The following is a 27,714-nucleotide window of genomic DNA, read 5'->3' on the forward strand; positions in this document are numbered from 1 at the left end:
AAAAAAAAAAAAAAAAAAAAAAAAAAAAAGTCCATCAGTGTATAATGTGACTGTAGATGTGTTCTTTGTGAAAGCTCTCCTGTATTGGGACCCGCTTTCATTCTAGGGAGGAGTGACTTCGATATTTCTAGAAGAAGTCTGAGTCATTCGAATCTGAACTTGAACCTTAAATGGTGAGCTTGATTTTTCTCCTTAAAATACTGGTTTTAGAAAAGCAATTTTTCTCGCCCTGGCTTTCTCAGTTCCTTGCACATAGCAGGCACTCAATAAATATTTATTGAATTGAATTGAATTTGACCTGCTAGGAAGTCATAGTCCTGGCATAGGGTTATTCATTTTCGGCAAGAGTTGTCATAAATCACAGTTTAATACTAATCCAACTGATGAACTGCACAGTCAGCGGCATACAGTAGTAGTTCAGCATTTTATGTTGCACTTGCCCAAGTGCAGGTTTAGAAAACTGTGTGGCCTACAAAGGCCTTGATGAACTGACTCTAGCCTATTGAAGATCTCCTCATTCCACTCACCCAGGGGCTCCTGTGCCCCCACCTTTTAGAGTGACTGCACTGACTGCTCTTCACACACCCTACTCTCTGGGGCCTCTCAAGCCTCTGCACATCCCTTTGCCTGGAATATTCCTTTTGCAAATTTAGGTATGCCTTTCATGGCCCTGCCACGTAGATGTGTCTGCTTCATTCCTCCTCTAGCACTTTGTAGTCTCCTCCATTATAGCACTCTGATTCTCCTGTCATTCTTTTCTAAGCCACCAGTATTTTTCACTAGAACACTCCTTGAGGACAGGTGTGTGATTTATTCATTGCTGTACTCCGTAGGGCCTGAAACAATGCCTGACATATAAACGTTTGTAGAATTAACAAATGGGTCCTCAAGTTCCTGTAAATTTGCAAATGGAGTAAAATAAAAATGTAAATGAGTTTAGCCAGGGATCATTAGTTATATGCCTAATTCTAATTAAATTGTGATATAGTTAGAAAGAAGATCAGCCTGAGATTCATAAGATGCAGACTCTTGTGTTGGATTAATGATTTTTCAATAGTCCCCTTAATCTTTGTAGTTCTTAGTTTCTTTATATGAAAAATGAATGGATTGGACAGGATCTTTACTAAGATCCCTTAGAGCAAGAATTACATTGCTCCTAAGTTAATTATAGAGAACTAGGTCTCTTCTGCCAGAGTCCTTGAGGCATGAAGTATGCTCTAGTCATCTATAATTTCCTGGCACCAAGCTCAGTACCTGGTATATAGTAGTTATTCAGACAATTTTACTGAATAAATCAATACTCAGATAGAATTATAATTTAAATAAAACAAATGAGAAAAAGGCCAGGTAGCAAATAGTAAATTAAAAATCTAACATTTAAAAGAATCTATTTAAGAACAGTGATTTGGAATGTCTGAAAAATTTTTTATTTATCAGTTAAAAAATTCACCAGTTGTAGGAAATGCCTAGCCCCCTAACTACAAGTTAATAATTTATCAGTCTGCGACATGTTGTACCAAGTTTTATGTTGCTGAAATTAAACTGCCTGCTGTAGGATGTTGGTGGTGATATTTTTGAAATTTGTGTATACTTGTGATATTTTAGTTTTAAGAATTGAAAAACCATCTTGTTTCAGGCAGGATTTGTTAAATCATTGATATATTGGGGACTTCATCTGTCTTTAGGGGACAAAATACTATTATATAGTTCAATCATGAAAATAAGGAAGTAATATAATAACATCTGTGTGTAAAAATACATATAAAGAATTTCAGAATCAATCAACCATCTATACATCCATTTATTAGTTCTGTACCGTTAGACAGTTCTGCTTTAGGCACTGTGTACAAAGAGGAGGGAGATAGAACGCCCTTAGTTAATGTGAGAAATGCTTGTCTTAAATTAGGGGCTGATGCTTGATAGTTTGAGCCAGACTTTTTTCCCCCACAAAAGATATGGTCATTTCTCAAAGGGAGCAAGTGAGAAAGTAAGTTTAAGAGTACTTTTTCATTTGTCATTTCCTTGATTTATTGTGTTTGTGGTTCTTGAAATTATTAACGTTCAACTCTTTTTCATTTGGCCCCAGGCACTTTTATGAGTACCTAAAAGTGGATCCGTTTTTTGTGGAACCTGAAATTTAGAGTGGTCCTGTTAAAGCAAAAAGTGCAAATACAAAATTGGGTATGAAAAGAAAGACCATTAAAAGAAATGGTTAAGCCCACAAACATCAGAGAAATAATCTAGACCCTGTACACTTTACTTACTTTTTAAAATTTTATTTATTTATTTATTTATGGCTTCATTGGGTCTTCGTTGCTGCGCGTGCGTGGGCTTTCTCTAGTTGCCGCGAGCGCCGGCTACTCTTTGTTGCGGTGCGCGGGCTTCTCATTGTGGTGACTCCTCTTTGTTGCGGAGCACGGGCTCTAGGCGCGCGGGCTTCAGTAGCTGTGGTTCTCGGGCTCTAGAGCGCAGGCTCAGCAGTTGTGACGCACGGGCTTAGTTGCTCCGCGGCATGTGGGATCTTCCCAGACCAGGGGTCGAAACTGTGTCCCCTGCATTGGCAGGCAGATTCTTAACCACTGCGCCACCAGGGAAGCCCTCTGTACACTTTATGCTTTGACTCTCTTCCATTGCCCACGTATGCCTCCAATTCTGGGTGCCATTGGACACATTCAAATTACGAAATTTAAACGTGACCTTCCTGCTCCTGTGCTGGGCTGGTCAGCACCATGAGCACTTGAAATATTCCCGAAGCCATTCTTGTATCACAACTGCTGACAGTGATTTAACTAGTTCCAGAAGTGACTGCGTTCCTTACATGTACCTTCCACTAAAGCCAAACTAAGTGTATTTCAACTCAAATTCCCATTAGCCAGACTCCAAAAATGCCCCCAGCTCCTTCAGTGCCACCCAACAGAAGGATAAGTTTGACAGAAGGGATGTTGCGCTGGGAAAAAGACAGAAATCTTAACTAATTGTGTGTCAAATATCTTGCTCTTGAAAACTTTACAAAAAAATTTATGACGAGACCTTTAGAAGAGGGCCAAGTGTCTGAGGGACCCTCAAGCTAATGCTTCATGAGCTTGTCAGTAACTCTGCTTTGATGTGTACATTTTGCCTTTTGTAAGAGTGTGCGCCTTTACACTATGTACACACTTGTGCAATTCCCAATGAGTTTATTTAAACAGTCGTTTAATTGGATGGTTCTTTATGCTGTGATTGGAGGGGTAAGAATGAGAGATGGGTAAACTTACTTTCTACATGTTCATGACTAAATCACATGAACATGTAGAAAGAAGTGAATGTAGTAGTAGCATTACTACCTTTTCGTGCTAGCAGAAGGTATGGTTCTGCAGGCAGCCCTGAACGCCCCAGTCGTTGGGTGGCACCTGCTGGAATGACTGAACCGTTATGTAACATGTGTTTCTAGGCCTGGGATGTAATGTGAATAGGTGGAAAAGACTTGCTCTGACCTGACACCCATTTACTCCTTAATAATTCAGTTATTAAAAGAGCACCCGTTTTTAGTCTTCTCAGGGTTCGGGAACAATACACCAAAACATAAATTAAAATCTATCAAAGAGCTTTAGCTGGGAAAATAATCTCTGAATGTGAGATGTTAAAATGGGCCAGCAGATGAGGCCCATTCCCTCATTTTTGTTTAAAAAAGAGACTGTTGGGGCTTCCCTGGTGGCGCAGTGGTTGAGAGCCCGCCTGCTGATGCAGGGGACGCGGGTTCGTGCCCCGGTCCGGGAAGATCCCACATGCCGCGGAGCGGCTCATGGCCGCTGAGCCTGCGCGTCCGGAGCCTGTGCTCCGCAACGGGAGAGGCCACAGCAGTGAGGGGCCCGCGTACCGCAAAAAAAAAAAAAAAAAGAGAGACTGTTAGTGATATATAATAATTAGCACATAGGTGTTCTGTTAAGCCGTGAACAATGGGATGTTGAAGAGAGAATGAAAACTTTAGGGGTTGAAAGTTAAGGTCTGACATAGAAAAACAGAATGAGAAGAGAAGAAAATAGTATTTAATTGTATGAAAACAGATGGGAATGTAGATTCTTTGTAGATTGCTGATCATAATTTTAAAATCAAAATGTATATTATGGAAGGCAAAGAAATAGCACATAGTTTGATAATTTTCTCAGCTCTTCTGTGAAAGAAAGTGTTGCAGTTCATATGAAAATGTTTTATTTTTGTCTTTGTTTCTTTTAGGTCAGACTGTGCCAAAATCCCAAACTTCAGTTGAAGAATAGCCCACCATATATACTTGATATTTTACCTGATACGTATCAGCATTTGAGACTTATATTGAGTAAATATGACGACAACCAGAAACTTGCCCAACTCAGTGAGAATGAATATTTTAAAATCTACATTGATAGTCTAATGAAAAAGTCAAAAAGAGCAATAAGACTCTTTAAAGAAGGCAAGGAGAGGATGTACGAAGAGCAGTCACAGGACAGGTAAGAATATTTCAGATTTTATTTTTCTCAGGGTTAAGGTCATTTATGTTGCTTTTTGTTTTACAGTTAGGATAAATGTTACCATGTGTTTGTTTTGGGGGAAATATCATTGCATTTGTGTATTCGCTTTTCATATTATTTAAACCTTGTAGTTTTACACAAGGTTTACACAGATTTCTCTGTGTCAGTAGCTAGTTCATGAGGCAGTGTTCCTATTTTGTTTTAATAGCTTTATTTTTTAGAGCAGTTTTAGGGTTGCAGAAAAATGACTCAGAAAGTAGAGCTCCCGTATACTCCCTCCCACCATTTGCCGTTTCGTCGATTATTAAAAGCTGGCAAAAGGTGGTACTTTTGTTACAGTGATGAACCAGTATTGATACAGTTTTATTAACTAAAGTTCATAGTTTGTATTAGCATTCATTCTTTGTATTGCACGGTTCTCAGAGTTTCCACAAGTGTATAATAATGTCATATATCTACCATCATGGTATCATGTAGAATAGTTTCACTGCATTAAAAATGCCCTGTGTCCCACCTATTCATTGCTTCCCTCCCCCACTGCCTCCACCATACACCTCTTGAAGCCCTGGCAACCACTCATCTTTTTAATGTCTCTATAGTTTTTGCTTTCTTCAGAATGTCATATAGTTGAAATCATATAATATGTAACATTTTCAGACTGGCTTCTTTTACTTAACAATATGCCTTTAAGGTTATCCCATGTCTTTTCATAGCTTGAGAGTTGATTTTTTTTTTATTACCGAATGATACTCTATTACATGGATGTAGCACAGTTTGTTTATCCACTCACCTATTAAAGGACATCTTGGTTGCTTCCAATTTTTGGCAGTTATGTATAAAGCTCCTATAAATATTGGTGTGGAGGATTTTGTGTGGACATAAGATTTCAGCTCATTTGAGCAAATATTTAGGAGCATGATTTCTTGATATTATGATAAGCCTATGTTTGATTTTGTAAGAAACTCCCAAACGGTTTTCCAAAGTGGCTGTAGTGTTTGCATTCCCACCAGCAGTGAGAGTTCCTGTTGCTCCATTCCACCAGCATTTGGTGTTGGACAGTGTCTTCAGGACGTAGTCTTGATTGGAGGTGTAGGCGTGCAAGATGTGGGTGGAAGATGTAACTTCAGATCCTGTACTTTGGCTATTAAGTGAGAAGCAGGGGCAGTGATGACTGAAGTGACATCAACTGAATCCTCATTTTATAGCCAGGATTTTTGACTTAGAGACTCTTCATTGAAGTTTGTTGTTTGGCTATTTCAATGTTAAATTTCATGATCTATCTTAAACTAAATAGAGCAAATAATAGATTTTCCACTTCTGGGACATTTAAGTTCTATCTAGAATATTCACCGATAGTGATAGTCTATTTAGATTTCCAGACTGGAAAATAAATATTAATTAAAATATATAATGTCTTAACGTAGTTGAGGTGAATTTTAGTTTAAGACTCTTAATGTCTCTGGATTTTAGTTTTCTTAGATATAGAAAAAACCTCTAAGAAATCTCTAATGTTTCAGGTCAGAAACAGTAGTCTCATATAGTCTAATGAAACATAGGATTGTGTAACAGCAAATTCAGTTATCTAGGTATATAGACTCTGAAGTTGTCTGTAAATAGCAGCCAAATAAATACCCAGAGTGAGTAAAACCATCAAATTCAAGCATAGTAAAACCCTCTGCCAAAGGTAAAATGGCATAAATGTTTACTTATTTATAATTTGCTCTCTAAATTAGTGATGAATCCTAACATAATCATAGGAGTCTAACCAATTATGTAACTGTGGGCTCATCACTTAATATTCTTGGACCACAGTTTATACATCTTGAGGGTAGTGACCCTTCCAGTTAGTTGCCTTTTAGCTTCAAGCTCTAAGACTCTCTCCAGGACTGTTAACGGGCATTTTGAATTGCCACAAGGTTCCAGAAGTAAGGAATAGAAATATCATAGTGATTGCTTCTTCTTATAGACTTCCCAAGAATGGCCAAGGTTATGGGAAGCCAGATGTTTATGTTTAAAACTGTATTTTCGCCTTGTAGTTTTACCGTAGATCTAATAAAACTAACTTGTTTTAGAAACATCTTTACACTTCTTTCTCACATTTGGTAGCCCTGAGATTCTTCTTGATCTAGCAACGTAATCCATGAAATTTTACTTTTTAGGTTATTAGATCAGTGAGAAGGTGTGTAACTTCTAGGACTAGGAATTTTGAGTGGTGTAAGTGTTTTAATTGGATGTAGTAATATATGATGGGGTAAACTTGTATCTCACTTTTACATCTTTTTTAGAAACTTGAAACATTGCTAACTCAGGAAATGTCGTATAACTACTATTTCATAAATAAATTTAGATTTTTTTGGCTTTTTATGTGGGAGCATATCATGGTGGAATCTTTATAAATTTTGGTTGATTGTGTGTAGATTTCCATAGATGATGACATTGCATAATGCTAACTGATCACAATGAGGCAACTCTGTAAATTCTGTGTTTTAAGTGTCGAAGTAAATTTTGTCACTGTCCTAAATTCAATTCTAAAATAAAGTTTATTAGCTTCTGTGCTGGTATAGCATATTTCTAATTGGATGTTTCTTTCATCCATGTTCAATTTTCTGATAATGTTCAGTGGCCACTGTGTTTATGCAAAACTTACATTTGATAAATTATCATAATTGATAATAATGTACTATTGTTGGTACACTGTAACAAGACATAATTTTTTTTTTTTTTTTTTTTTTTTTTTTTTTTTTTTTTGCGGTACGCGGGCCTCTCACTGTTGTGGCCTCTCCCGTTGTGGAGCACAGGCTCCGGACGCGCAGGCTCAGCGGCCATGGCTCACGGGCCCAGCCGCTCCGCGGCATGTGGGATCTTCCCAGACTGGGGCACGAACCCGTGTCCCCTGCATCGGCAGGCGGACTCCCAACCACTGCGCCACCAGGGAAGCCCAACAAGACCTAAATTTTTGATTTATGTTTCTGATTTATGTTTCTTTTAGTAGAAATATATTTTTAAACATTCACTTCTGTGTTCCCTTAGATTTCCAAATGTAACTGAGGCTAAAACGAGCCACTGTACATGGAACTCTGGATGTTTTGCTCTATAGACTATAAAAGAAACTTCTTAGAATGTTCTCAGGATTGGTAGGCAATTGAATATTCTTTTTAGTAGTATGACTCTTATCTAACATGTATTACACACTGCTAATTGGGAATATTATAAATTCTCTGAACAATCTTTTTTTTTTGTTCTGTAAATAATGTCACTAGGGACATTAGTATTTTTAAGCGAAAAATGAAGGACAGTAATACTAGAAATAGTAATTTGGAGTTCATTGACTAAACCAGCATTTCCCCGAGAGATTCTGTACTTTAGGAGTACATGAATCAAAATGTTTATTTTAATGTTCCTGTTGTATCAAAAATAAACTTCTTTGTGCATTTGTTTTAAATGTAAGGGCAAGTGGGAGAAAAATCAGGCATCAGTTTTGAACTGGCTGTGCTTTGATTGATTGCTAAAATGAGTAGCCCGAATTTTTAAGGCAATTTCACACAAATGTGATAAATATAATAAATAGAAAAATAAATAGATACAGCAAATGGCATGCAGTGTATTCCCTGTGTAGCGGGTGAAAGGTAGAAATTATAGTTGGGTAAGTTTATTTGCTGTGGAAATAGATATTAAGAGTGTGTAATGCAAGCCTCTTGCTTTGAGAGTGGGTGGAATGATGATTTCTGGTAGAGGCAGCCTGCATGCCTCACTTGACGTTTATAGTAAACCTCTTCCTTCTCTGGTATCACTTTTTCCCCAGTGCCCCCTCCCCCCAAACAGCTGAACCTCACACTGAGTTGGTGCTTCTCCAGCAGTGTCTAAACCATTCTGAGCTGGTATTTCTGGGAAGAGTAATTCAGTGGTTTCTGGCACACATAACGTTTTCAAGTGTATGTGTGTAGTGGGCTTCAGGAATCATGTACAGAAGGGACAATTTATAGTTTCAGTAACAGAGAAGAGGAGAAACTTTATAACATATTGCTTAAAGTTTTAGTGGCAAAAGTCAAAGTGGGTGTGAAGGTAGTTACAGGTGACAAATATGAAATTGACAGGAGATGCCTTTCTTCAGTGATGTGGCTGGCAGTTTCGTCAGTTGACCATTTTAATAGAAAAATATTTACTCTTTCATATAAAAAGTTATGTATTAATCTCCTGTTCTTCGAGCCCGGGTGTTGGACACTGTGTTTTTTTAGAACACCCAGAGGTGATGGCATAATGAGAATCAGATTTTCCATATTTTAGAACTGCTTCAGTGAACCACAGTGCTACAACCCATTTTTCCCTCCCACACTCCGGTTTGCAACCACTGGAACAAAACCAGAAGTCAACTGAGGTGGAAAAATAGCTCTGAGTTTGATAACCTATCTGTGAAAAAAATAAAGGCCTTTTAAAAAACTCATGCCAAAGAGTAATACACAGATGTTGTCTTATTATTAATATCATTTGAAAGCCCCTGGACCATTCTTTATGCACATGTGTTGTAGAAAACAAATCATAGTGTGCATAGCTTGTATAATAATACTCATTCTAAATGATATATTTTTTAAAAAAGTATTTTGACATTAAAAAATTAGTTCTAGAAGATGCTAGCCTTTATTTAAAATCCAGGAGCATCAGGCAAAATCTTTTTCTCTATTGACTATTTGGCTGAACAAAGAAAAATGTATAGCCTGCTACATTAATAAAGTTCCATTCCCTCTAAAGAACTACAAATCACTCTACTTGCTGTTTATGCCTGTGTTGTAATTCATGAGATAGTATACCAAGAACATTTTGAAACTGATATACTAAAGAGAAATGGTTAAGTTAAAAGTTGAAACAAAACAACATCAGCTACAACAATAATAACAGTAAGGGCAACAACAAAACACAAAGCTGCAAACCAACCTGCTTGCACTCCTCATACCACTGTATGACAACATTGCTTTGGCCATAGAATAATGCATTAATTGAAATGTTTAAATTGGTATAAACATGAGTACTTGTTGATTACATGGTCATGGAAGCAGTTTTGAAATTCCTTGTGGGTTTTCAGTTTAACCATAGGAAGAGATTGACCTGTGTACACAGTTTGGGTTCTGTGGAATAGTTTTAATTATTATGGGATCTCACAGGTTAATGGCCTTGTTTATAATCCCACATCAAGTTCCACATTTTCTCCTGGGCAGCCCTGTACATTGTGAGAAGGACATGAGGAAAGAGTGCCAGAATCTCGTGGTGTGATGCCATTTCTACTGCAAGGGTTCTTTGTAACCTTGGTTGGTTTCCTGACTCCAGTAGTGTTTTTTCAGTCTTTAAATTATCTTCTGGATATTCACAATATTTGTTGGCTAAGACATTTCAGCATCAACAAATGAAGATGTCGTTTGTTTCAGACTAAATATTACTGTTGTTCCATCAGTCTGTTAAATAGTTTTGCAAATCCAGTAATAGTTTCTAGTAAAAATACTGTTTTTTTTTTTTTTATTACAGTAACCATTTGCAGGAGAATTAATCTTCGGGAAGTTATGTTATCTATAAATAATTTGTACAGTATTGAATGCATTCCATTTATTCTATGAAGTATCTGTTGTTTAATGATGCAAGAGGGAATGGTTTATACTCCTTTAAAAAACAATTTTATATTTTAAATATTAACCTAATCTTTCTGTTTATCTTTTTATTTACTAATGGTGAAAATTGCAGTTCTTTTGCATTTCATGAGGACAAGGGACAAGTTGCAAGTAGAAAAATATGATTTCTAAGTAAGTCAAAATAGGTTACTGATAGGCTTGAACACAAGTATTTTAATATAAACATACTCAGTTGCTATTTAATTTTTTCTATATGTATCTGCATTCTAGGCATTTTTTTTCTTTTTCAGTGGAAGAACAGAGGAAGTAGAAGATTAATTTGTGACATTTTAAAATGATAATATATGATTTGGATTCAGAGGAAAATAGTAATCAATCCTTTTAAGTAGAAATATGTCTGCCAAGTAGGAAATGGAATTTTCTCTAGAAAAAGTGAATATCTTCCTGAGATTAATTTATCACGAATGAATAAAAAGTTTATTTAGTCTTGATAAGAATGCTTTCATTCATATTTAAAGCATCTGAGAGATGTGAGTATACTTTTCTAAAGTTTGGAAATGAAGGGGCTTATTTCTTTAACACACTATGAGAGTAGAGGCCACAAGAAAGTTTTCTAGACAAATGTTTTCAAAGTTAAACAAAGGGAGTCTGTCAGAGTGGGCAGGTGAGAGCTTGCAGAATCTTTGACTCTTAGGGACTTTATAGCCAACTACATTCATGCTGCTTTGCTAACTGGATACAATGTAATTTATGTGTTGATTTTCATGTAAGTCAAAAGTGAACGGTTTCTCTAGCAGTTTCCTCTTTGGGATATATTTTCAAAATATGAAAGAACACAAATTATTCTGCTATTCAGATATTCAAATTTAAGACTAAATCCACTGTCCACAGTTTTTAAGTTTTAAATAAAGTGTTTACAATTAATCCATTTATTTGCTCTTTATTTCATTTACTTTTTTTCCCAGCCCTGTGTTAATACCATTCAGTCTCTAACACCTGGTTTATTAGGTATTAAAAATTTTATTGCAATTCATTTAAATTCCTTCCAGGTCAAAATATATATTATATACACGTGATATTTTGATTTTAAAATTGGAGAATTTTTTTCCTTGCAGTTTAGAGTTGATTAAAGGTTCATAAATTGCTGAGTGATAACCATTGTATCGTAAGACAGTAAGCCAACTCACAAGACTCAAGTGCACTTTATGGTTAAATACCTTTTATGTTTTTCAGTCTTAAGGCAGTTTATTAAAATTGATGTTTTCCTATTAGTAAATATCTGGTGACATTCAAATTTGATAATTAAAATCCTGAAGCACTCAAGAAAGAATGCCTGTTTGCAGTTTCATAATAACAGTACTCCCACAAAGAAGGTTGATGAATGATGTCTTACAAGTGGCAGATTTGTTATTTAGTTAAAGAGAGCTCCTTTGGCAGATTTTTACGAATCTAAATAGAAGTTTGTATATAAAATAGACAAGCTGCAGTGATAATTCTATAGCCTGAGGAATGCTTGGAAATCTAGTCCAAGAAGCATCTTTTTTTTCCTGGTGATTTAACATAGAAGTGGAGTTTCCTGGAATCCAAACAGATTAGCATCCAGCACTAATTGGGTAGGTCATAAAATAGTACTCATATCTCACAGTTTTGAAACAAAGTACTTCAGGAAAATTCAGTTTTCTTTTAAAAAAAAAATTTTATTTATTTATTTATTGGCTGTGTTGGGTCTTCGTTTCTGTGCAAGGGCTTTCTCCAGTTGTGGCGAACGGGGCCCACGCTTCATCGCGGTGCGCAGGCCTCTCACTGTCGCGGCCTCTCCTGTTGCGGAGCACAGGCTCCAGACGTGCAGGCTCAGTAGTTGTGGCTCCCAGGGTTAGTTGCTCCGCGGCATGTGGGATCTTCTCAGACCAGGGCTCGAACCCGGTCCCCTGCCTTGGCAGGCAGATTCTTAACCACTGCACCACCAGGGAAGCCCAGAATATTCAGTTTTCTAAACCCATTTTAATATTAATCTTTGTCTCTTTAAGCTCATTATTGTCAGAGCATGAGTTCTTGTTGGAGTTTGCATTTATACATGAGTTGTTTATGGATGTGTTAATTATAGCAGAATATGCATAGGTCATTACAGAAAGTACCCATTTATAGATTTAAATCATAAAGAGAGATAGAGGCTGCCTGTCTTATTTGGTAGAATCACTGAGGAACAGATTAAACTCAGAGACAATTTAGATTTATTTTTGAAATGTGTTACTTTGAACATCTGATCATGTGATGTAATCACATGTAATCATAGATGTGTGACTATGAGTTTCCTAGGGCTGCTGTAACAAATTACCACAAACCTGAAGTTTATGTAGTCTTAAGTTGATTCTCTCACACTTCTGGAGCCTAGAATTCTGAAATCAAGATGTCAGCAGGGCCATGCTCCCTCCAGCTCTCTAGGGCAGGATGCTTTCAGGACTCCTGTAGCTTCTCATAGATAGCTCCAGGTCCTCCTTGGCTTGTGGCAACATAACTTCAATCTCTGCCTCTGTCATCACCTGGTGTTCTCCTCTGTGTGTGTGTGTCCAAATTTACCTCTTAGGAGAGCACCAGTCATAATGACTCAGGGCCTAGCCTAATGACCCTATCTTACCTTTATGACATCTACAGAGACCCTATTTCTAAATAAGGTTACATTCCTAGGTAGGTTTGAGGTTAGGATTTCAACATATCTTTTTAGGGGGCACAGTTCACCCTTAACAGTGACCGAATACAGCACAATTTATACTATGGAAGGCAAAGAAAATTGAAACTCAATAGAGTATATGTCATGAAAGTATGAAAAACTTTGCTCGGTAGAAGATAATGCTAAACAAATTACTTAAAATTATTTTTTGAAGGGTCTGTAGCTCAAATAATTTTGTAGTGTTTTTTTCAGGTTTATAATAAAAAGCTCGGTGAATTAATTTATTGATTAATTTTTATGCATATATTGAAAAGCATGGTGAAATTGACTTTCATCAATAATAAAATTTTTATATAAATTGAAATAAGTGAATTTATAAGTATCTTGTTATAACATTCTTACTGATTTCAATGTATAAAATGCCATCCTTTAGAAATTATTAGTACTATGAATATGTATATTTAATTAATTTACAATATTAATAGTAGCCCTGATTATCCCTTGATTAAGAATCCCTGTTTTATTCTTTTATTTTTGTGATAAGCTCTGGATGATTAATTAAAATAGTTAATTACGACTTACATCATCATCATTAAATCTATGTTTACAAAGTTTTCTGTATTGAAAATTAAAAAAAAAATGCGGGAGGTATTTTCCATGTTGGTGGCATAGAGGAGACTATACGTCACGTTCACTTTGTGTCTTTACTATTAAGATATAAAGTATTATAAGTATGATTTCAAATTAAGATTTTAGAGAATCAACTCAAGGATTTTAGAAAAATAGAGTAAATTATTTCTGAACATGGCATGTTGAGTGGCTTAAACCAGGGATCAGCAAACTGTACAGAGCTAGACAGTAAATATTTTAGACTTTACCAGGTCCCTGGTAACTAGTCAGCTCTGCCTTTATAGTAGGAAAGCAGACATAGACAGTATGTAAATAAATTGGAATGGCTGTGTTCTAATAAAACTTTATTTAGAAAAACATTGTGGTAGAGTAAATTTGGCCTGGGGGCTGTGGTTTGCCAACTGTTGCCTTAAAGTATTAATCTAAATTTTGGACAGTACAATTTTAAAAGTGTTTTATCAGCATGGGCTGAGTATATAAATTGCATAAACTAGGAATGTGTTTGGATAAAAGTAATAATACCTGAGCAACAGTAGTTTACATGTATATAATTCTCAGCAGTGCTGTCAGAGACTAAGCTCTTTCTGACTTTGTAATGTCCTTCCTTAGTGTGTTGGGTTTGTCCTCATTCTAGTCACCTAATGTCTGTAGAATTCCTTCAGCAGCCCCATATTTTTTTAAGGCTGCAAGACTGAGGAGAGAAGGGCAACAGTTTGTATGCCTGTCCTCTTTATATTATTGATCAAAAAGCTGTCCAGGAACCTTTCTACCAACTTGTTCCCTCCAGCAGATTCTCTTAGGTCTTTTTAGGCCTGAAAAATGTGATATCCAGAACAATAGTGAAAACATTTAGATATAAATTTTTTCTATTTTTGTTGGCTTTCTAGGGAAAAATATTTAAAATTAAAAGAAGGAACAAATTTACTAAGACAGTTTCATCTTGAACTCATTATCTTTTAAAAGAGAAGACAATTCTGTTTCCTTTTTTCATTGAATAATACTCATTCTCTTTTAAACTTTGATGACTGGAAACTTATGTTCAGACCCAAGTAATTGAAAGCAAATAATTAGCTTCAATAGGTAAGGAAGATTGAAATTATGTTTTATAAGCCTTGTATTATTATCTTCGTTATCAGACATACATCAGAAATGTGTGGTAGGTATTCCAATTCCATTTTCTATCTGGAGAAGCTAAATTGGAGGTTACATGACTTGACAGGAATTTTATATATTCACGTGTGATGTATTTCTAAATGATGTCTTATTACCAGTCGGCATGTGTGAGCCTGCGGCTGTTGGCAGCTGAAGGGTATTGTCTCAGGAAGACTCATTCGAACAATTAGCATATTTTATACTTGTGAAAATGAGGTGTTTTCTCATCTTCATTAAACCAGTATTGATATTGTATGTCAGATGGTCAGTAAAAGGAACTTTTGTTTTTTTTTGCAAGACAGCTTATATTAGTTCAGTTCAGGACTGTTTATCTGAAACATGCTTTTTTGTTGTATTTACGTGTGTGTTTGGGAGAGAGAGAGAAATGTTGCCTGTGACTTTTAAAACTTTTAATTTCTCCAGATGAGCAAAGTCTTTTCCTTTGAGGAAATGGGAAAGATTACCTAAGTATTTCCTTGCTGAGATATATTAGTGAAAATAAAGTGTTAACTCCTCCTGTAGATACTGCAAACATTTCAGTTTTTGTTCTAAAGGTTTTTTTGTGGGGTATATTGATTTTCTATGATTGTAACAGCATGTGGAGCTGTCAAATTTATTCTTTTCGAGAAAAATTTAGAAAAATTTAATTTGACTAAAGACCTCTATTCTTGTCAGCCAGGTCTCATTTATCTGATTAAAGTAGGTTTGCATGGATTCAAGTCCTAAGAAACAGAGAATTCTCCTTACCAAATTTTTTGTGATTTTTTTTCCCCCCCTGTATAATTCTAATTTTAGTTTATTCTCCACAGAGTTGGATATGTAAAAATTTTGTTTTTATAAAGCAACTGAAGTCGTAAAATTGGTAATTTATCACAATCTTTCACCCACTTTACCAGTATTTGGTAAACTACAGCCTGTAAGCCAGATCCAGCCTGTGCTTCTTTCTGTAAATAAAATTTCAGTGGTACTTGGACATGTCTTTCTGTGGCTACAGTGACAGACGTCAGTAGTTGCCACAGAGACTATATGGCCCACAAAGCTGAAAATATTTACTATGTGAGCCTTTATTGAAAAAGTTTACTGACCCCTGCATTATTGATATAATCTTCTATGGCAGTCTTAGAAACTTGGCATTTTTAACATAAACATTTTCTTCCTCTTGATTTTCTATTCTGTTCCGCTCGTGATGCTTTATGAATTACTGATCATTGTGATCTTCTGAGGACAATAAAATGTTAATGGCAGGGAGTCAATGATTGAGAGCTAAATCTTTATTAGACCCCTATTTTCTATCTTGTGTCAGTATGATGTATTTAATTTGTATATAATTTTAAAGTGCGATAAATTTGAACTTTTTGTAGGGTTTTTTTTTTTTAAACACAAGGTACACAAAATATGTCATTAATGTCTTTGACAATTGTCTAATCTAAGGGCTTCTGTACATAGCCCATGGACCGAATGATGCGTTCTAACCCTCTAGAATGGTTAAGTATAGGTCCCTGACTTCCTACAGTACCTCTGCCTTTACCAGTTGGGATGTGAGTGTCCACGTTTTTAAAAGTACCCTAGCTATTTCTGCTATCCTGCCTGCTCTTAAAATCCCCAAGTCAAATCATCTCATTTTATGTATACAGTCACCTTGGATCATTGAAATGGCACAGGTGAGGCTAGAAGCCCAGATCTGTTCAGAACTCTTTTCACTTTTCTAAGCTTCCTTTATCACCACTGTAGGTAGGTGACCACTCCCAGTTGTAAGTCATTTTAAAGGATCCCAAGACAGATAAGTTTCTGAAAGGCTTTTGGAAGAGTTTTGTTGGAAAAGAAGGATTGAAATTCTTTTTTATATTCTTTTCAGATTGGCCTAATCACTATCCTTGGAATTTACCTTTGCATGCCAGCCTTTTAGCCTGCCATTTGCCCTTCATCTTCCTATGTCCCCCGCCTCCCCATTTAGCACACCCTCTTTCTTACTATTGGTATAGCTGAAGCTCCCACTCTGCCCCATTCATACCTTATTTCAGCATTTTCTGATCACTCCAGCCAAAATATCTCTTTTCCCTCTGACATTTATCAAGACCTTTCTTGTGACCCTTCACCAACCGTATATTGTCAGATATTGCCATCTTCTTAAAATGGTGATAAGACAGGTCATTTAAAATGTCTCATTATATGTTGTTTAAAGGCAAAAATCACTTCTCCTTTGTATCTCCCACAGTATCAAGAGCAGCGCTTCAGAGGTGGCCAACACTCACGAAAATATAGGATTGTTTCTCTAGAATTACCGTAGGATTATTTGAAAATTCTGATTTATTCCTCGTTTATGAGGTACTAGGGCCTAGAAACACGAGAAAATGGAAGTGTTACATGGGAAAGTGTCTGGTGAAGTGTCCAAAGGCTTAGCTTTTAGAATTTGTAGATAAACTCTGAATATCAACTTTTTCAGATTTGGCAATAAGTGCCATTGATTTTAGAAGGAAAAAAAAATGTCCATAAGCACAGGAATTAATACCACTCTTATTTATCATAGAATGGTTATATTTTACAGCAATTCTTAATATTTTTTTTGGCTGGCCTGTGGGATTTTAGTTCCCCGACCAGGGATTGAACGCGTGCACCTTGCAGTGGAAGCGTGGAGTCCTAACCACTGGACCGCCAGGGAATTCCCAATTTTTAATTCTTTGTGTATGCAAAATATCCTTAATGTAGTGACATTTTTGGATAAAGTTGGTGAAATTACTACGATTTGGAATCACTTTAATGGAGTGCCCTTATGGCTACCCTTAGTACCTATGAAATAAACCCCTGTAAAACCCATAGTGCCACCATGCTGCCTGTTCCTACAAACTACACATGGCAGTGAACATATTTTACAGCTTTCCTATTGACATACTAGTTTTCCATCTGAGCTCTTATGAATGTTTTCACTTCCTCTTATTTTAACATTTCTTCAAAGACTGCTTTTGTTTTTATGCTGTGTTGTATTTATGACCCTGAACGCACAGAACTTTTCAGCAACTGGGGAATCCTCCAAAACTCTATGCTTTCGACATGAATAGTCCAGTTTCGTTTGGTATATATTATTGACAGAAGTGCTTCATCCTCTTCATTACTTGCTGTGCAGCAGATCGTCATTATATCATTTCACGACTCTTCAGGGAGTGCATAAATACATGTGCACAAATGAAAAAAAGTCTTATGGTGATATCTTGTGTTGTTACTGATGGAGTTCCCTGTTACAGATAAGGATTTTGGCCAAGAGTAGACAGGAAAGGGTTTAAAAAGAAATGAAGAGTGGGAAAGACTTCTGATGCAATGGAGACTTAATAAAGATTTGATTTTGAATAATAATTTTTTTTTTTTTTTTTTTTTTTGTATTTATGTATTTCCTTAACCGCCATCTTTTTTTCTTCCCCTTTAAAAGACAGGGTTGGGGGCTTCCCTGGTGGCGCAGTGGTTGAGAGTCTGCCTGCCGATGCAGGGGGCGCGGGTTCGCGCCGCGGTCTGGGAGGATCCCACGTGCCGCGGAGCGGCTGGGCCCGTGAGCCATGGCCGCTGAGCCTGCGCGTCCGGAGCCTGTGCTCCGCGACGGGAGAGGCCACAGCAGTGAGAGGCCCGCGTACCGCAAACAAAACAAAACAAAACAAACAAACAAAAAAAAGACAGGGTTGGACAGTTAGATCTGGTATTCTTGCTGTAAAGCTGAAAGCTTTTTTAACTTTTTTGGGGGGGCGGGGCATGAGCATACCAGCTCTGAGGGACATCTGAGACATTTTGAATATGTAGACAGGGCTTTTAAAGAAAGGAATTGCTGTTCTCTTACATCAACCATGCAGACTTAGAAACAGACTTTAAAGGAAAACAGAGACATGTGTGTTCTCACTGTGTATCATTGTTACGCCCCCTCACATAGCTGTGAGGATTTGTCAGCAGTTTGTTTTGACTCACTATACCAAGGTGGGGGTGGTTTTGTGTGTTTTTGTAAGTTAACTAGTGTGGGATGTCAGTAATCTCAACTTTACCATTTTGATTGGCCATGAGCCATCCATTTTTCAGGCCATATTTTAATACTGAAACCTGCCCGGAAATCTTTGCCAAATAATTTTCCTCTTCCTATAACTGTGGAGGTCAAAACCCGGTCCTTAAGATTATATCCTCTTTTTTGTTTCGTGTTGCCTCTGTGATGTCTTCACGATATCTCCCCAAACTAATTTGGGAACCTCCCTCCTTGAGTTGTTCTTTTCAATTTATCTTAATAGTTCTTCTTACATAATAAAATTTAGTGTTATTTATTTTGGCAAGATTGGGGACACTCCCAAATCTACATTTCATTTCCAGGGAGGTGGTTTTAGACACAGATAACCAGAGTAGATCTTTTTGATCAGGGATGAGGAAGTCTTTGGTAGCATCTGAATGGGTCTTCTGATTTCAGAAACCATTGACAGAGGGAAGGTGGCCTAGGCTGATCTGTCTTGACCCTTTTACTGTTTCCTAAGAGAAATGTCACTCCAGGAAGTTGTGCAACATGGTGGTCCTAGTACATCTTTGGCAGGACTTTATGGTTGGAAGGAAAGGTTTTGTAGATGAGACACAAAAGGCAAACAATATTTTCCTCTAGTCACCCAAAGTACCCATTACATTGAAAGATCAGTGTGGATGTCTTTTGTCCCTGACAACTTTCCATTATGTCACTGCTCTTTATTTACTTCCTCTGCTATACGTGTGGCATCGTTCCCACAGCAAGTTAATGTCTTCTTAGTATGCATTTATTGTAAATTGTCATTTATGTGGGAGTAAAATAACTAGAATTCTTTCGTATTTTCAGTACTTGACATTTAAGAAAGAGACAGATGGCAAGTAAACAAGGTGAGAACGGGACTTTATTTGCTGTATTACAATCTCAGACTACTGTAAAGAATTTTAATTATATGTTATTTTAGGAAGTTTCCAATTCACTACAGGTCATTGAAGCTTTGACAGAAGCAGAATCTACTGCATGTAGTTGAGAGTTCATGGGGAACTAGTAGGTTATATTTTTAAGAGTGTGAAAAGTTTTCTGCGTCCCAGTGTGCCTTAGAATAAAACTATTTTTCTATGTAATTTTAAATAATATTATTTAAAATTCCTGGGCTTCCCATGGTATAGGAAAATAAATTCATATATGATGCCTTTTTAGGTTATTCTTTGTAGAATTATCTATTTCTTTTCATCTGTACAAATAATATGAAGATCTTGGATAAACATTTGCTTCTCACCATTAAAATAAAAATAAAGAGCTGGTGCTGATAGTTCATAGAGGTTAACAAGTGATATGCAGAAGGCAGACTGTCCTTCAGTTGCAAAATGTTACAAAATGTACAACTCACCAGCTCTGGGGATAGCATGTATTCACAGTTTGGTGAGTAAGAAAAGCTTCCAGTGAAAGGTCCAGTAGATGACTTCCCCTCAGGAAGACAGCATTTCTGAAGAATGTAGAGCCTCTCTTGATATGGTAGTAGTATGGTTAAAATTGAAAAGTGACTTTCTTTAATTGGTATACACTTAGAGAAAACATAAGAATTTTGAAAAAGACTGCATACATTATATGTTTCGGTTTGTTTTTTTAACATGATTGAGTCCTTTTTGTTTCCTTCTCATTTTGGGTTTTAATTAATTTATACAGAGAATTTTTTGCTAAAGTTTGTTGTAAATACAGCATGATATCAATATTATGTAGCACCCCCCTCCCATTTAGTTATATTAACCTCCTGGTTTCTCTTCAAAAGCTAGGAATATATTTATGCTTCCTTCGGCTCTTTTGTCGATTTAAGTAGCACTTAACATTGCTTATCTGAATAGTACCACCTCCTGTGTACGACTAAGTAGGAAATAGTGTCTTGGATTCTGAGTGAAAGCCTTGGAAAATTACCATCAGAAGGTCTGCTGTACCATTGCATATTAAGGAGTTTTAAGAACTATTTCTCCAGATGAAGTCAATACAGTAAAAGAAGTGCAGAGTCCTGACATTCTAGGCTTGATGTTCCCTATGTAGTCTGTTCTTTTATTATTAGAGGTTAACCCAGTCCTTAACGTTTTGTTTTCAAGTTTTTGAGCTCATTTTAATGTACAGTGAGGGTGTTTTGGTTGATACAGTTTATGATGATGTAGAGTTAAAGATCTCTTTTGTGGTAAAAAAAGAGAAAAAATCAGTAGTAAAACAGAAGGACTATTTTAATGGATAATTTGAGGAAGCCAGTTTATTCTGGACCTGGTAATCTTAAGATCTAGAAAAATAGTAACTTTTCAGTTTTTTTTTTAAATTAAAGGTTTCACTTAATTAGCAAGTTCTAATTCTTTTGGGATACTGGTCTTTAGTGATTGTTTAACTATTTCAGAGGAAACTGTTATATGAAGAGTAGAATTTTCATTTTAAAATTTATGCTGCTCCAAGATTTAAAAAGAAAACTTCTCTCTGAGTTGTTCATTACTGATGTCAGTAGATTTAAAAGAGAAGCATATCAGATTTTTGAAATTTTGATGAGTAATAAAATTATTTGAATTGTAAGGAAAATGCCTAAGAATGTGTCTTACTTTTTTTAAAAATCAGAATTAAACTCAAACATATATACTTACAATACTGAAAACAGATCTTAACAGCATTTCTTATTTAGAAAATGATATTGGTTACAAGCAGAAAGAAAATATCCTACTGAGTGTTTGAAAGCCAAATGCGTTGTAAAAGGAGTAAAAATCACTAATTTTTGTCTTACATTAAAGTTTCCAATTTTGTCTTTAGTTTTAACTGGTCATGGAAGTTAATAAGTCTATTTGTCCCAGAGAAAGGTCTGCTTTCACTATTCTTCTTTTTTTTTTTTTTTTGCGGTACGCAGACCTCTCACTGCTGTGGCCTCTCCCGTTGCGGAGCACAGGCTCCGGACGCGCAGGCTCAGTGGCCATGGCTCACGGGCCCAGCCGCTCCGCGGCATGTGGGATCCTCCCGGACCGGGGCACGAACCCGCGTCCCCTGCCTCGTCAGGCGGACTCTCAACCACTGCGCCACCAGGGAAGCCCCACTATTCTTCTTGAAGCAAGAGTCTGGAACGTTCTCCAGAACCATCATGCTGAATGAGTTGTCGTTTTTATTAGCTGGCCTCAAAATCTATTCTTATTATACAAGAGTATCTGGTGGAAGTGAATGGAAACTGATGGCTATAACCTTGAGTAATAACACTATGCAAAGCACTGTTTATTCATATGAGTGGTTTATCTTTTATATTTCTTCATCCTTTGCTTTTCTAGCCCCATCTCAAATCAGTCTCCCTCAGGTCTTTTTGCTCTAGCCACTTACCATTTTTCAGTGTTTCAGGCCTGTAGAAGCTCCACATCCACAGCTTCATCTGCCTGAAATGTTTTCCACTATCTGTCTAACTCTTGCTCATCCTTTAGATTGTAACTTAAATGTCAGTTCCTCAGAGAGGCCTTCCTTGACCAATCACTCTGAATTATTCTGTACATTATTTTCTGTCATGGTCCTCTATTCTCTTCTTTCCAGATCCTATCATAAACTATGTACAAGGTTCTTTCTTTTCTTCACCACTCTCTCCCCGGTGCCTACTCCGGTTCCTACACATAGTAGGTACTCAATACCTGTGTATTAAAGGAATGAGGGGTGAATATACACTAATCTCAACCTATATGCTATTTAAGCAGCATCATGAAACTTGCAGGCATCATTAAACCTATACACAGGAGCTGTCATTGGTTGTTTTTTTTTTTTTTTTAATACATTTATTTATTTATTTATTTATTTTTGGCTGTGTTGGGTCTTCGTTGCTCTGCGCGGGCTTTCTCTAGTTGCGGTGAGCGTGGGCTATTCTTTGTTGCTGTGCGCGGGCTTCTCATTGTCATGGCTTCTCTTGTTGTAGAGCGTGGGCTCTAGGTGCGCAGGCTTCAGTAGTTGTGGCACGTGGGTTCAGTAGTTGTGGCTTGAGGGCTCTAGAGCGCAGGCTCAGTAGTAGTTGTGGCGCACGGACTTAGTTGCTCCATGGCATGTGACATCTTCCCAGGCCAGGGCTCGACCCCGTGTCCCTTGCATTGGCAGGCAGATTCTTAGCCACTGCGCCACCAGGGAAGCCCCTGACATTGGTTTTTATTGTTGTTATTCTATCTAGTTTTATTTTCTTTCTGGTAATGGAAGGAGAAATTTAATAGTTATTAAGCTGGAGAAATTGAATTAAATTGGGCTTGTTAATCTTGTATGGTCCAGAGATATTTCTTTTAATCAGTTGAGGATTATATTTTCATGTGACATTCTAGAAATGATGAAAAGGGTCTTGGAGCCACATGCATCACTCTTTTTGCCTGTTGATCCATAATTAGAACCAGGGTCCAGAATCTGTTTTAGCATAGAACCAAATAGCACAAAAACATCAGATTTACAAGTGAAACCACTTTCCACATATTTATTTGTTGTACTTTACTGCTTAAAATTAGCATATTTAAAAGTTTTACTGAGAAGCATGAAACTGGAACCTGATGCATCCATGTTATGTTTCTTCTTAATGCAAAGTAAATAAAATTTCAAAATCCCTGTGACAAAAGCACTATGGGGTAATTTCTTGGTTATAACTCTGAAGTTAATGAACATAATATTATGAATATATACAGGGGTCTTTGGCACACACCTCTCTTCATGAAACAGGTGAATAGTATTCACGTGTTACTTTATACCTTTATACGTGTTACTTTATACCATCTTTTAAGAAAATAATTATATCATGCCAGATTTTTTTTTTTTTTTTTTTTTTTTTTTTGCTGTACGCGGGCCTCTCACTGTTGTGGCCTCTCCCGTTGCGGAGCACAGGCTCCGGACGCGCAGGCTCAGTGGCCATGGCTCACGAGCCCAGACGCTCCGCGGCATGTGGGATCTTCCCGGACCGGGGCACGAACCCGTGTCCCCGGCATCGGCAGGCGGACTCTCAACCACTGCGCCACCAGGGAAGTCCCAGATTATTTTTTTAATAATTTTTTTTTTTTTTTACTGGTTCCTTGTTTCCAGGTATATCAGCCTGAAACACTTGGACTAGCTTTTTGGTTTCCTCCTACTTTTCTGAACCATATTCTGTACCTCCAACCATTATTCAATATCTTATACAGTATTCCCTCTTTATAGCTTTGTTTATTTGGTTCTCTTAATTTGAAACAGTTTAAAAAGAAAATCATGTTGCTCTCTTGCTTACTCTTGAATAACATTTAAACTTCAGGCTTACTGTCTGATTTCAATTCCTGGATTGTGCCAAGACTTTCCTACCTTGTTGCCTCTTCAAGTTGCTTCCACTTCCTGAAGAGCTCTTCCTCTGAGTTTTCACATTTTTAGAGGAGGGGCAAAGATCCAAGTGTAAGTGTCACCTCCTTAGATGGGTCTTATTTGCCCACCCTATCTGAAATAGGTTTTCCCACCCAATTAGTATTTTGAATGTTTGCTGATGGTTTCTTTCTTTTCCCAAGTGTGTTACCTATCTTTCAAGGTATAATTGAAGTTCTTAATCCTGAAGCATTTTCTGAATAATTGAGTGCTAGAATTTGAGTTTTTTGAAAAAGCTTTTACTGTTTGTCAGAACATGGTAGTTGGTAATGTAGAAGCAGAGTTCTATCTTGATTCTTCAATGTGCTGTATCTAGTTGAGGGACATTTATTGTCCTCCGGACTCACAGGAGGGCACCTGAGCTGACATGGGGGTCAGGGAAGACTTGGGTGGAGAGTTATGTAGGAGTAGCAGTTAGATACAGGCAGGGCGAGAGTGTCATGGAAGACATTTTAAAGGAGTGGGAGGTCACACCTAGCTGAGAGTGTGAGAAAACATATTGTGTTGGGGTTCCGAGGTATTAGGTATCTCAGCAGGGTGGGAATCTGGTGATTTTGGTTACCTTTTTATACTTTTCTTTTTCTCTTCTGATTTTTCAACCATGAGCATGGTTATGTTTCTGATGAGGGGTAGAGGGGAGAGTATACATCAATAAGAAAAGAAAGAATGGAAATTAATAGTGTACCATATAATTTCATATTTAAATGACTAAGTTTTGCATTTTGGATATTCACTGTTAGCTGTTCATTTTGAAGTTTGGTGTTACTGATTAGTACGTTTGGTGCTTCACCTGTTTTAGCTTTGTACTAGACCACATGCCGTATGCACACTGGGTACTCAATGAACACCTAAAAGAATCGACCCAGATTTTGAGAATAGAGTTTGACTTTTAAGTTTGGTGAGTTTTCTTCATTGTGCCCTAATTGAATGTCCAGCAGACATTGCACTTCCCATTAGGCTCCTCCTGAGATAAGTGTTTGATTATATGCAGGTGAGTGTCTTACTTTGCTACCCTAAAATGGTTTTGTCTCTGAAATGATATATAATCAGATATTTTACTGTCTTATAACTTCAACTTTAAAATTTAATCTTAGAGTGCAGGGTTGTTTGCTTGTTTGTTTTGAAACAAACTTTTAGAGACAGAGATGGTTCCTTAAAAGAAAAAAAATGTAGTTCTCATCTGTGTCCTCTCTCTCTCATCAAGATCTGATTGATCGTTCTTGTTATTATGTGATGCTTCATATGATTGATCCTGTATCAAGGTTGCCATCACATTCCTTCTCAGAAGAAAAACATTCAGATCCTTATATTGCTGATTCAGGGGAGGTATTACATACAGAGGAAAAGCCTTTGATAGGAAATGTTGCTTCCTCTAGGAAATGAAGTACAAGGATCTAAATGTCTGTCGTAGAGACAAAGGCCAACCTTATTAGGCAATTTTGGACACGTATTCAATGGCTTTATTTATTTATTTATTTTTAATATATTTATTTATTTATTTATTTATTTATGGCTGTGCTGGGTGTTTTTGCTGCACGTGGGCTTTCTCTAGTTGTGGCGAGCGGGGGTTACTCTTCGTTGCGGTGCACGGGCTTCTCACTGTGGTGGCTTTTTTGGACACGTATTCAATGGCTTTATTTATTTATTTATTTTTAATATATTTATTTATTTATTTATTTATTTATGGCTGTGCTGGGTGTTTTTGCTGCACGTGGGCTTTCTCTAGTTGTGGCGAGCGGGGGTTACTCTTCGTTGCGGTGCACGGGCTTCTCACTGTGGTGGCTTCTCTTGTTGCGGAGCATGGGCTCTAGGTGCGTGGGCTTCAGTAGTTGTGGCACGCGGGGTCAGTAGTTGTGGCTCATGGGCTCTAGAGTGCAGGCTCACTAGCTGTGGCGCACTGGCTTAGTTGCTCCGCAGCATATGGGATCTTCCTGGACCAGGGCTCGAACCCATGTCCCCTGCATTGGCAGGCGGATTGTTAACCACTGCACCACCAGGGAAGCCCTCAATGGCTTTATTAGAAGGCTTTTCCCATCATGATTTTTGACGAATTATACAGTGATTATATCACAGACAGTCTTAAAAGTTGTTTTGATGTTGACAACAATGCATTATGGCGGAGGCGTAGAAAGTACAGATTATAACTGTAAATTGTTGCTCTCTTATTTGTTTCTTAACATCTAAAGCAGTAGAATTCCTGAGTAAGTGTTCCAGTGAAAATGGAGGCAAGTCAACTACATTTGATTGTTAGGGTTCTTGGGTTTACAGGTGTGCTAACTACATAATTACATATGAAACGAGATATCCCTTTAAGTCAAAACTGTCAGTATTTGAAGGTAGCATTTCAAATACTGTTATTAGGGCTGCATTGATTTAAATTTTCAGCAGTAATAAGTAATTTGCCCTTCTTGTAATGGCTTTCAGTAGCAGGAATTTCTCCTACAGGGGGATGATCAATAAATGTGAAGAAATATTTCCAAAACCATAATAATGTATCTTAAAAATTTTTATGTACTATGCTAGACTAAGTGACAGGAAATTTTAAACAAAAGTAAACTCTAACTAACTTTGAAAGGATTTTCTTTTTAGAATTTAGTTTCACCCTAAAGATAGTTGGGAGAATTGTAAAGTGACACAGGGTTAGCAATTACTACTGATATTGGGTCTTATTCCCATAGAAATGGAGTAGAAAGAGATAGAGAATTTTGATTTTAGAAGATCTTCCATATCATGAAGACAGCTGCAGTTTTGTGTGTAGGAGTTGATCTTCTGCCTTCACTGTGAGAAAACAACCGTATAGACAAACAGTATTCATTATATCTATTTCACCTGAGTATTTGATGCTAAAGTGTTGGTCATACGCTCCAAAACCAGATTGAAAATGTTACCTCTATTTCCTGAAGTAGGCATATTTCATGAGCTTTATAAAAATGATATTTTAAAACATTTTATCATTACATTAGAGGATATTACAGTGTCTCTTTAGCAGTTACTATATAGGGGGGTAGGAGAAAAAAATTGATTGTCACTTAAATTGTACTTTGTTTGCAGGAAGACTATAACTTAAAAAGAATTGCAACACATTGTTCATGTTAAATTTTCTGGTCTAGAAATTTGGCATAGAATTTCCCTAGAAGCTTCTGTTCCATTGTGGTTGAAATGTTTTCTCACCTTTTTGAACTACCTCATTACTGCTGATGTAGGTGAGATCTTGAAATGTGCTTGGAGAAAGTGGTGTAAAACTTCCTTTGACTTTTTCTGGACTCAGGGCTAAGATACCTTAGACCTGCTGCTTATTTTTAAAGATCCACGTAGGTTGTGTTCAGATGAGAAAGTTTATTTAAGAAACTTCAGTTTATGTTTTATGTATAATCATCTTTTGCTTCTAAATTTAACACAGAAAGAAAGGTAGAGGGTATTTCGCCCCTGGTGTCAAGAGTAATGTTATTTAAGCTTATTGATGCATATTTGTATATTTTCTATTCTATGCTAAAAAGAGCTTGAAACTAAAATAGGAAAATATCCATTTTGGTGGTAGTTTTAAAAGATGTTTAGTATTTCATACAATCCTACGTTTAACATAGTTTGGCATCTCTCTTAATATTTTTTTCCCTTTAAGGAAAGGTGTTCTAATTTGGCTTAATTCACTCAGTGAAATTTCAATTAATATCTAATGAAAATCATTTTGTAGTTTCCATTGTCATCTCTATTTAAGACTGTTAAGTGTTCTCAAAATTCATTTTGCTCCTTTCTCTCATTGTATGTTCCCCCCTTTTTTTTTTTTTTTTTTTTTTTCTTTGTGGTACGCAGGCCTCTCACTGCTGT

General features: G+C 36.9%; 1 protein-coding gene across 5 annotated transcripts in view; it reads left to right on the forward strand.

Annotated features, from left to right (window-relative positions):
* Positions 1–27,714, forward strand: part of CBLB (Cbl proto-oncogene B) — a 214,394-nt gene that overhangs the window by 10,695 nt on the left and 175,985 nt on the right. For all 5 annotated transcript variants that reach the window (XM_024120157.2, XM_024120159.2, XM_024120160.3 and 2 more), the window contains exon 3: positions 4,213–4,463. In XM_024120157.2, coding sequence (XP_023975925.1) covers positions 4,213–4,463 — 251 coding nt within the window. The remainder of the gene's footprint in view (positions 1–4,212; positions 4,464–27,714) is intronic.

Source organism: Physeter macrocephalus, chromosome 1, assembly GCF_002837175.3.
Source record: "Physeter macrocephalus isolate SW-GA chromosome 1, ASM283717v5, whole genome shotgun sequence".
Taxonomy (NCBI): domain Eukaryota; kingdom Metazoa; phylum Chordata; class Mammalia; order Artiodactyla; family Physeteridae; genus Physeter; species Physeter macrocephalus.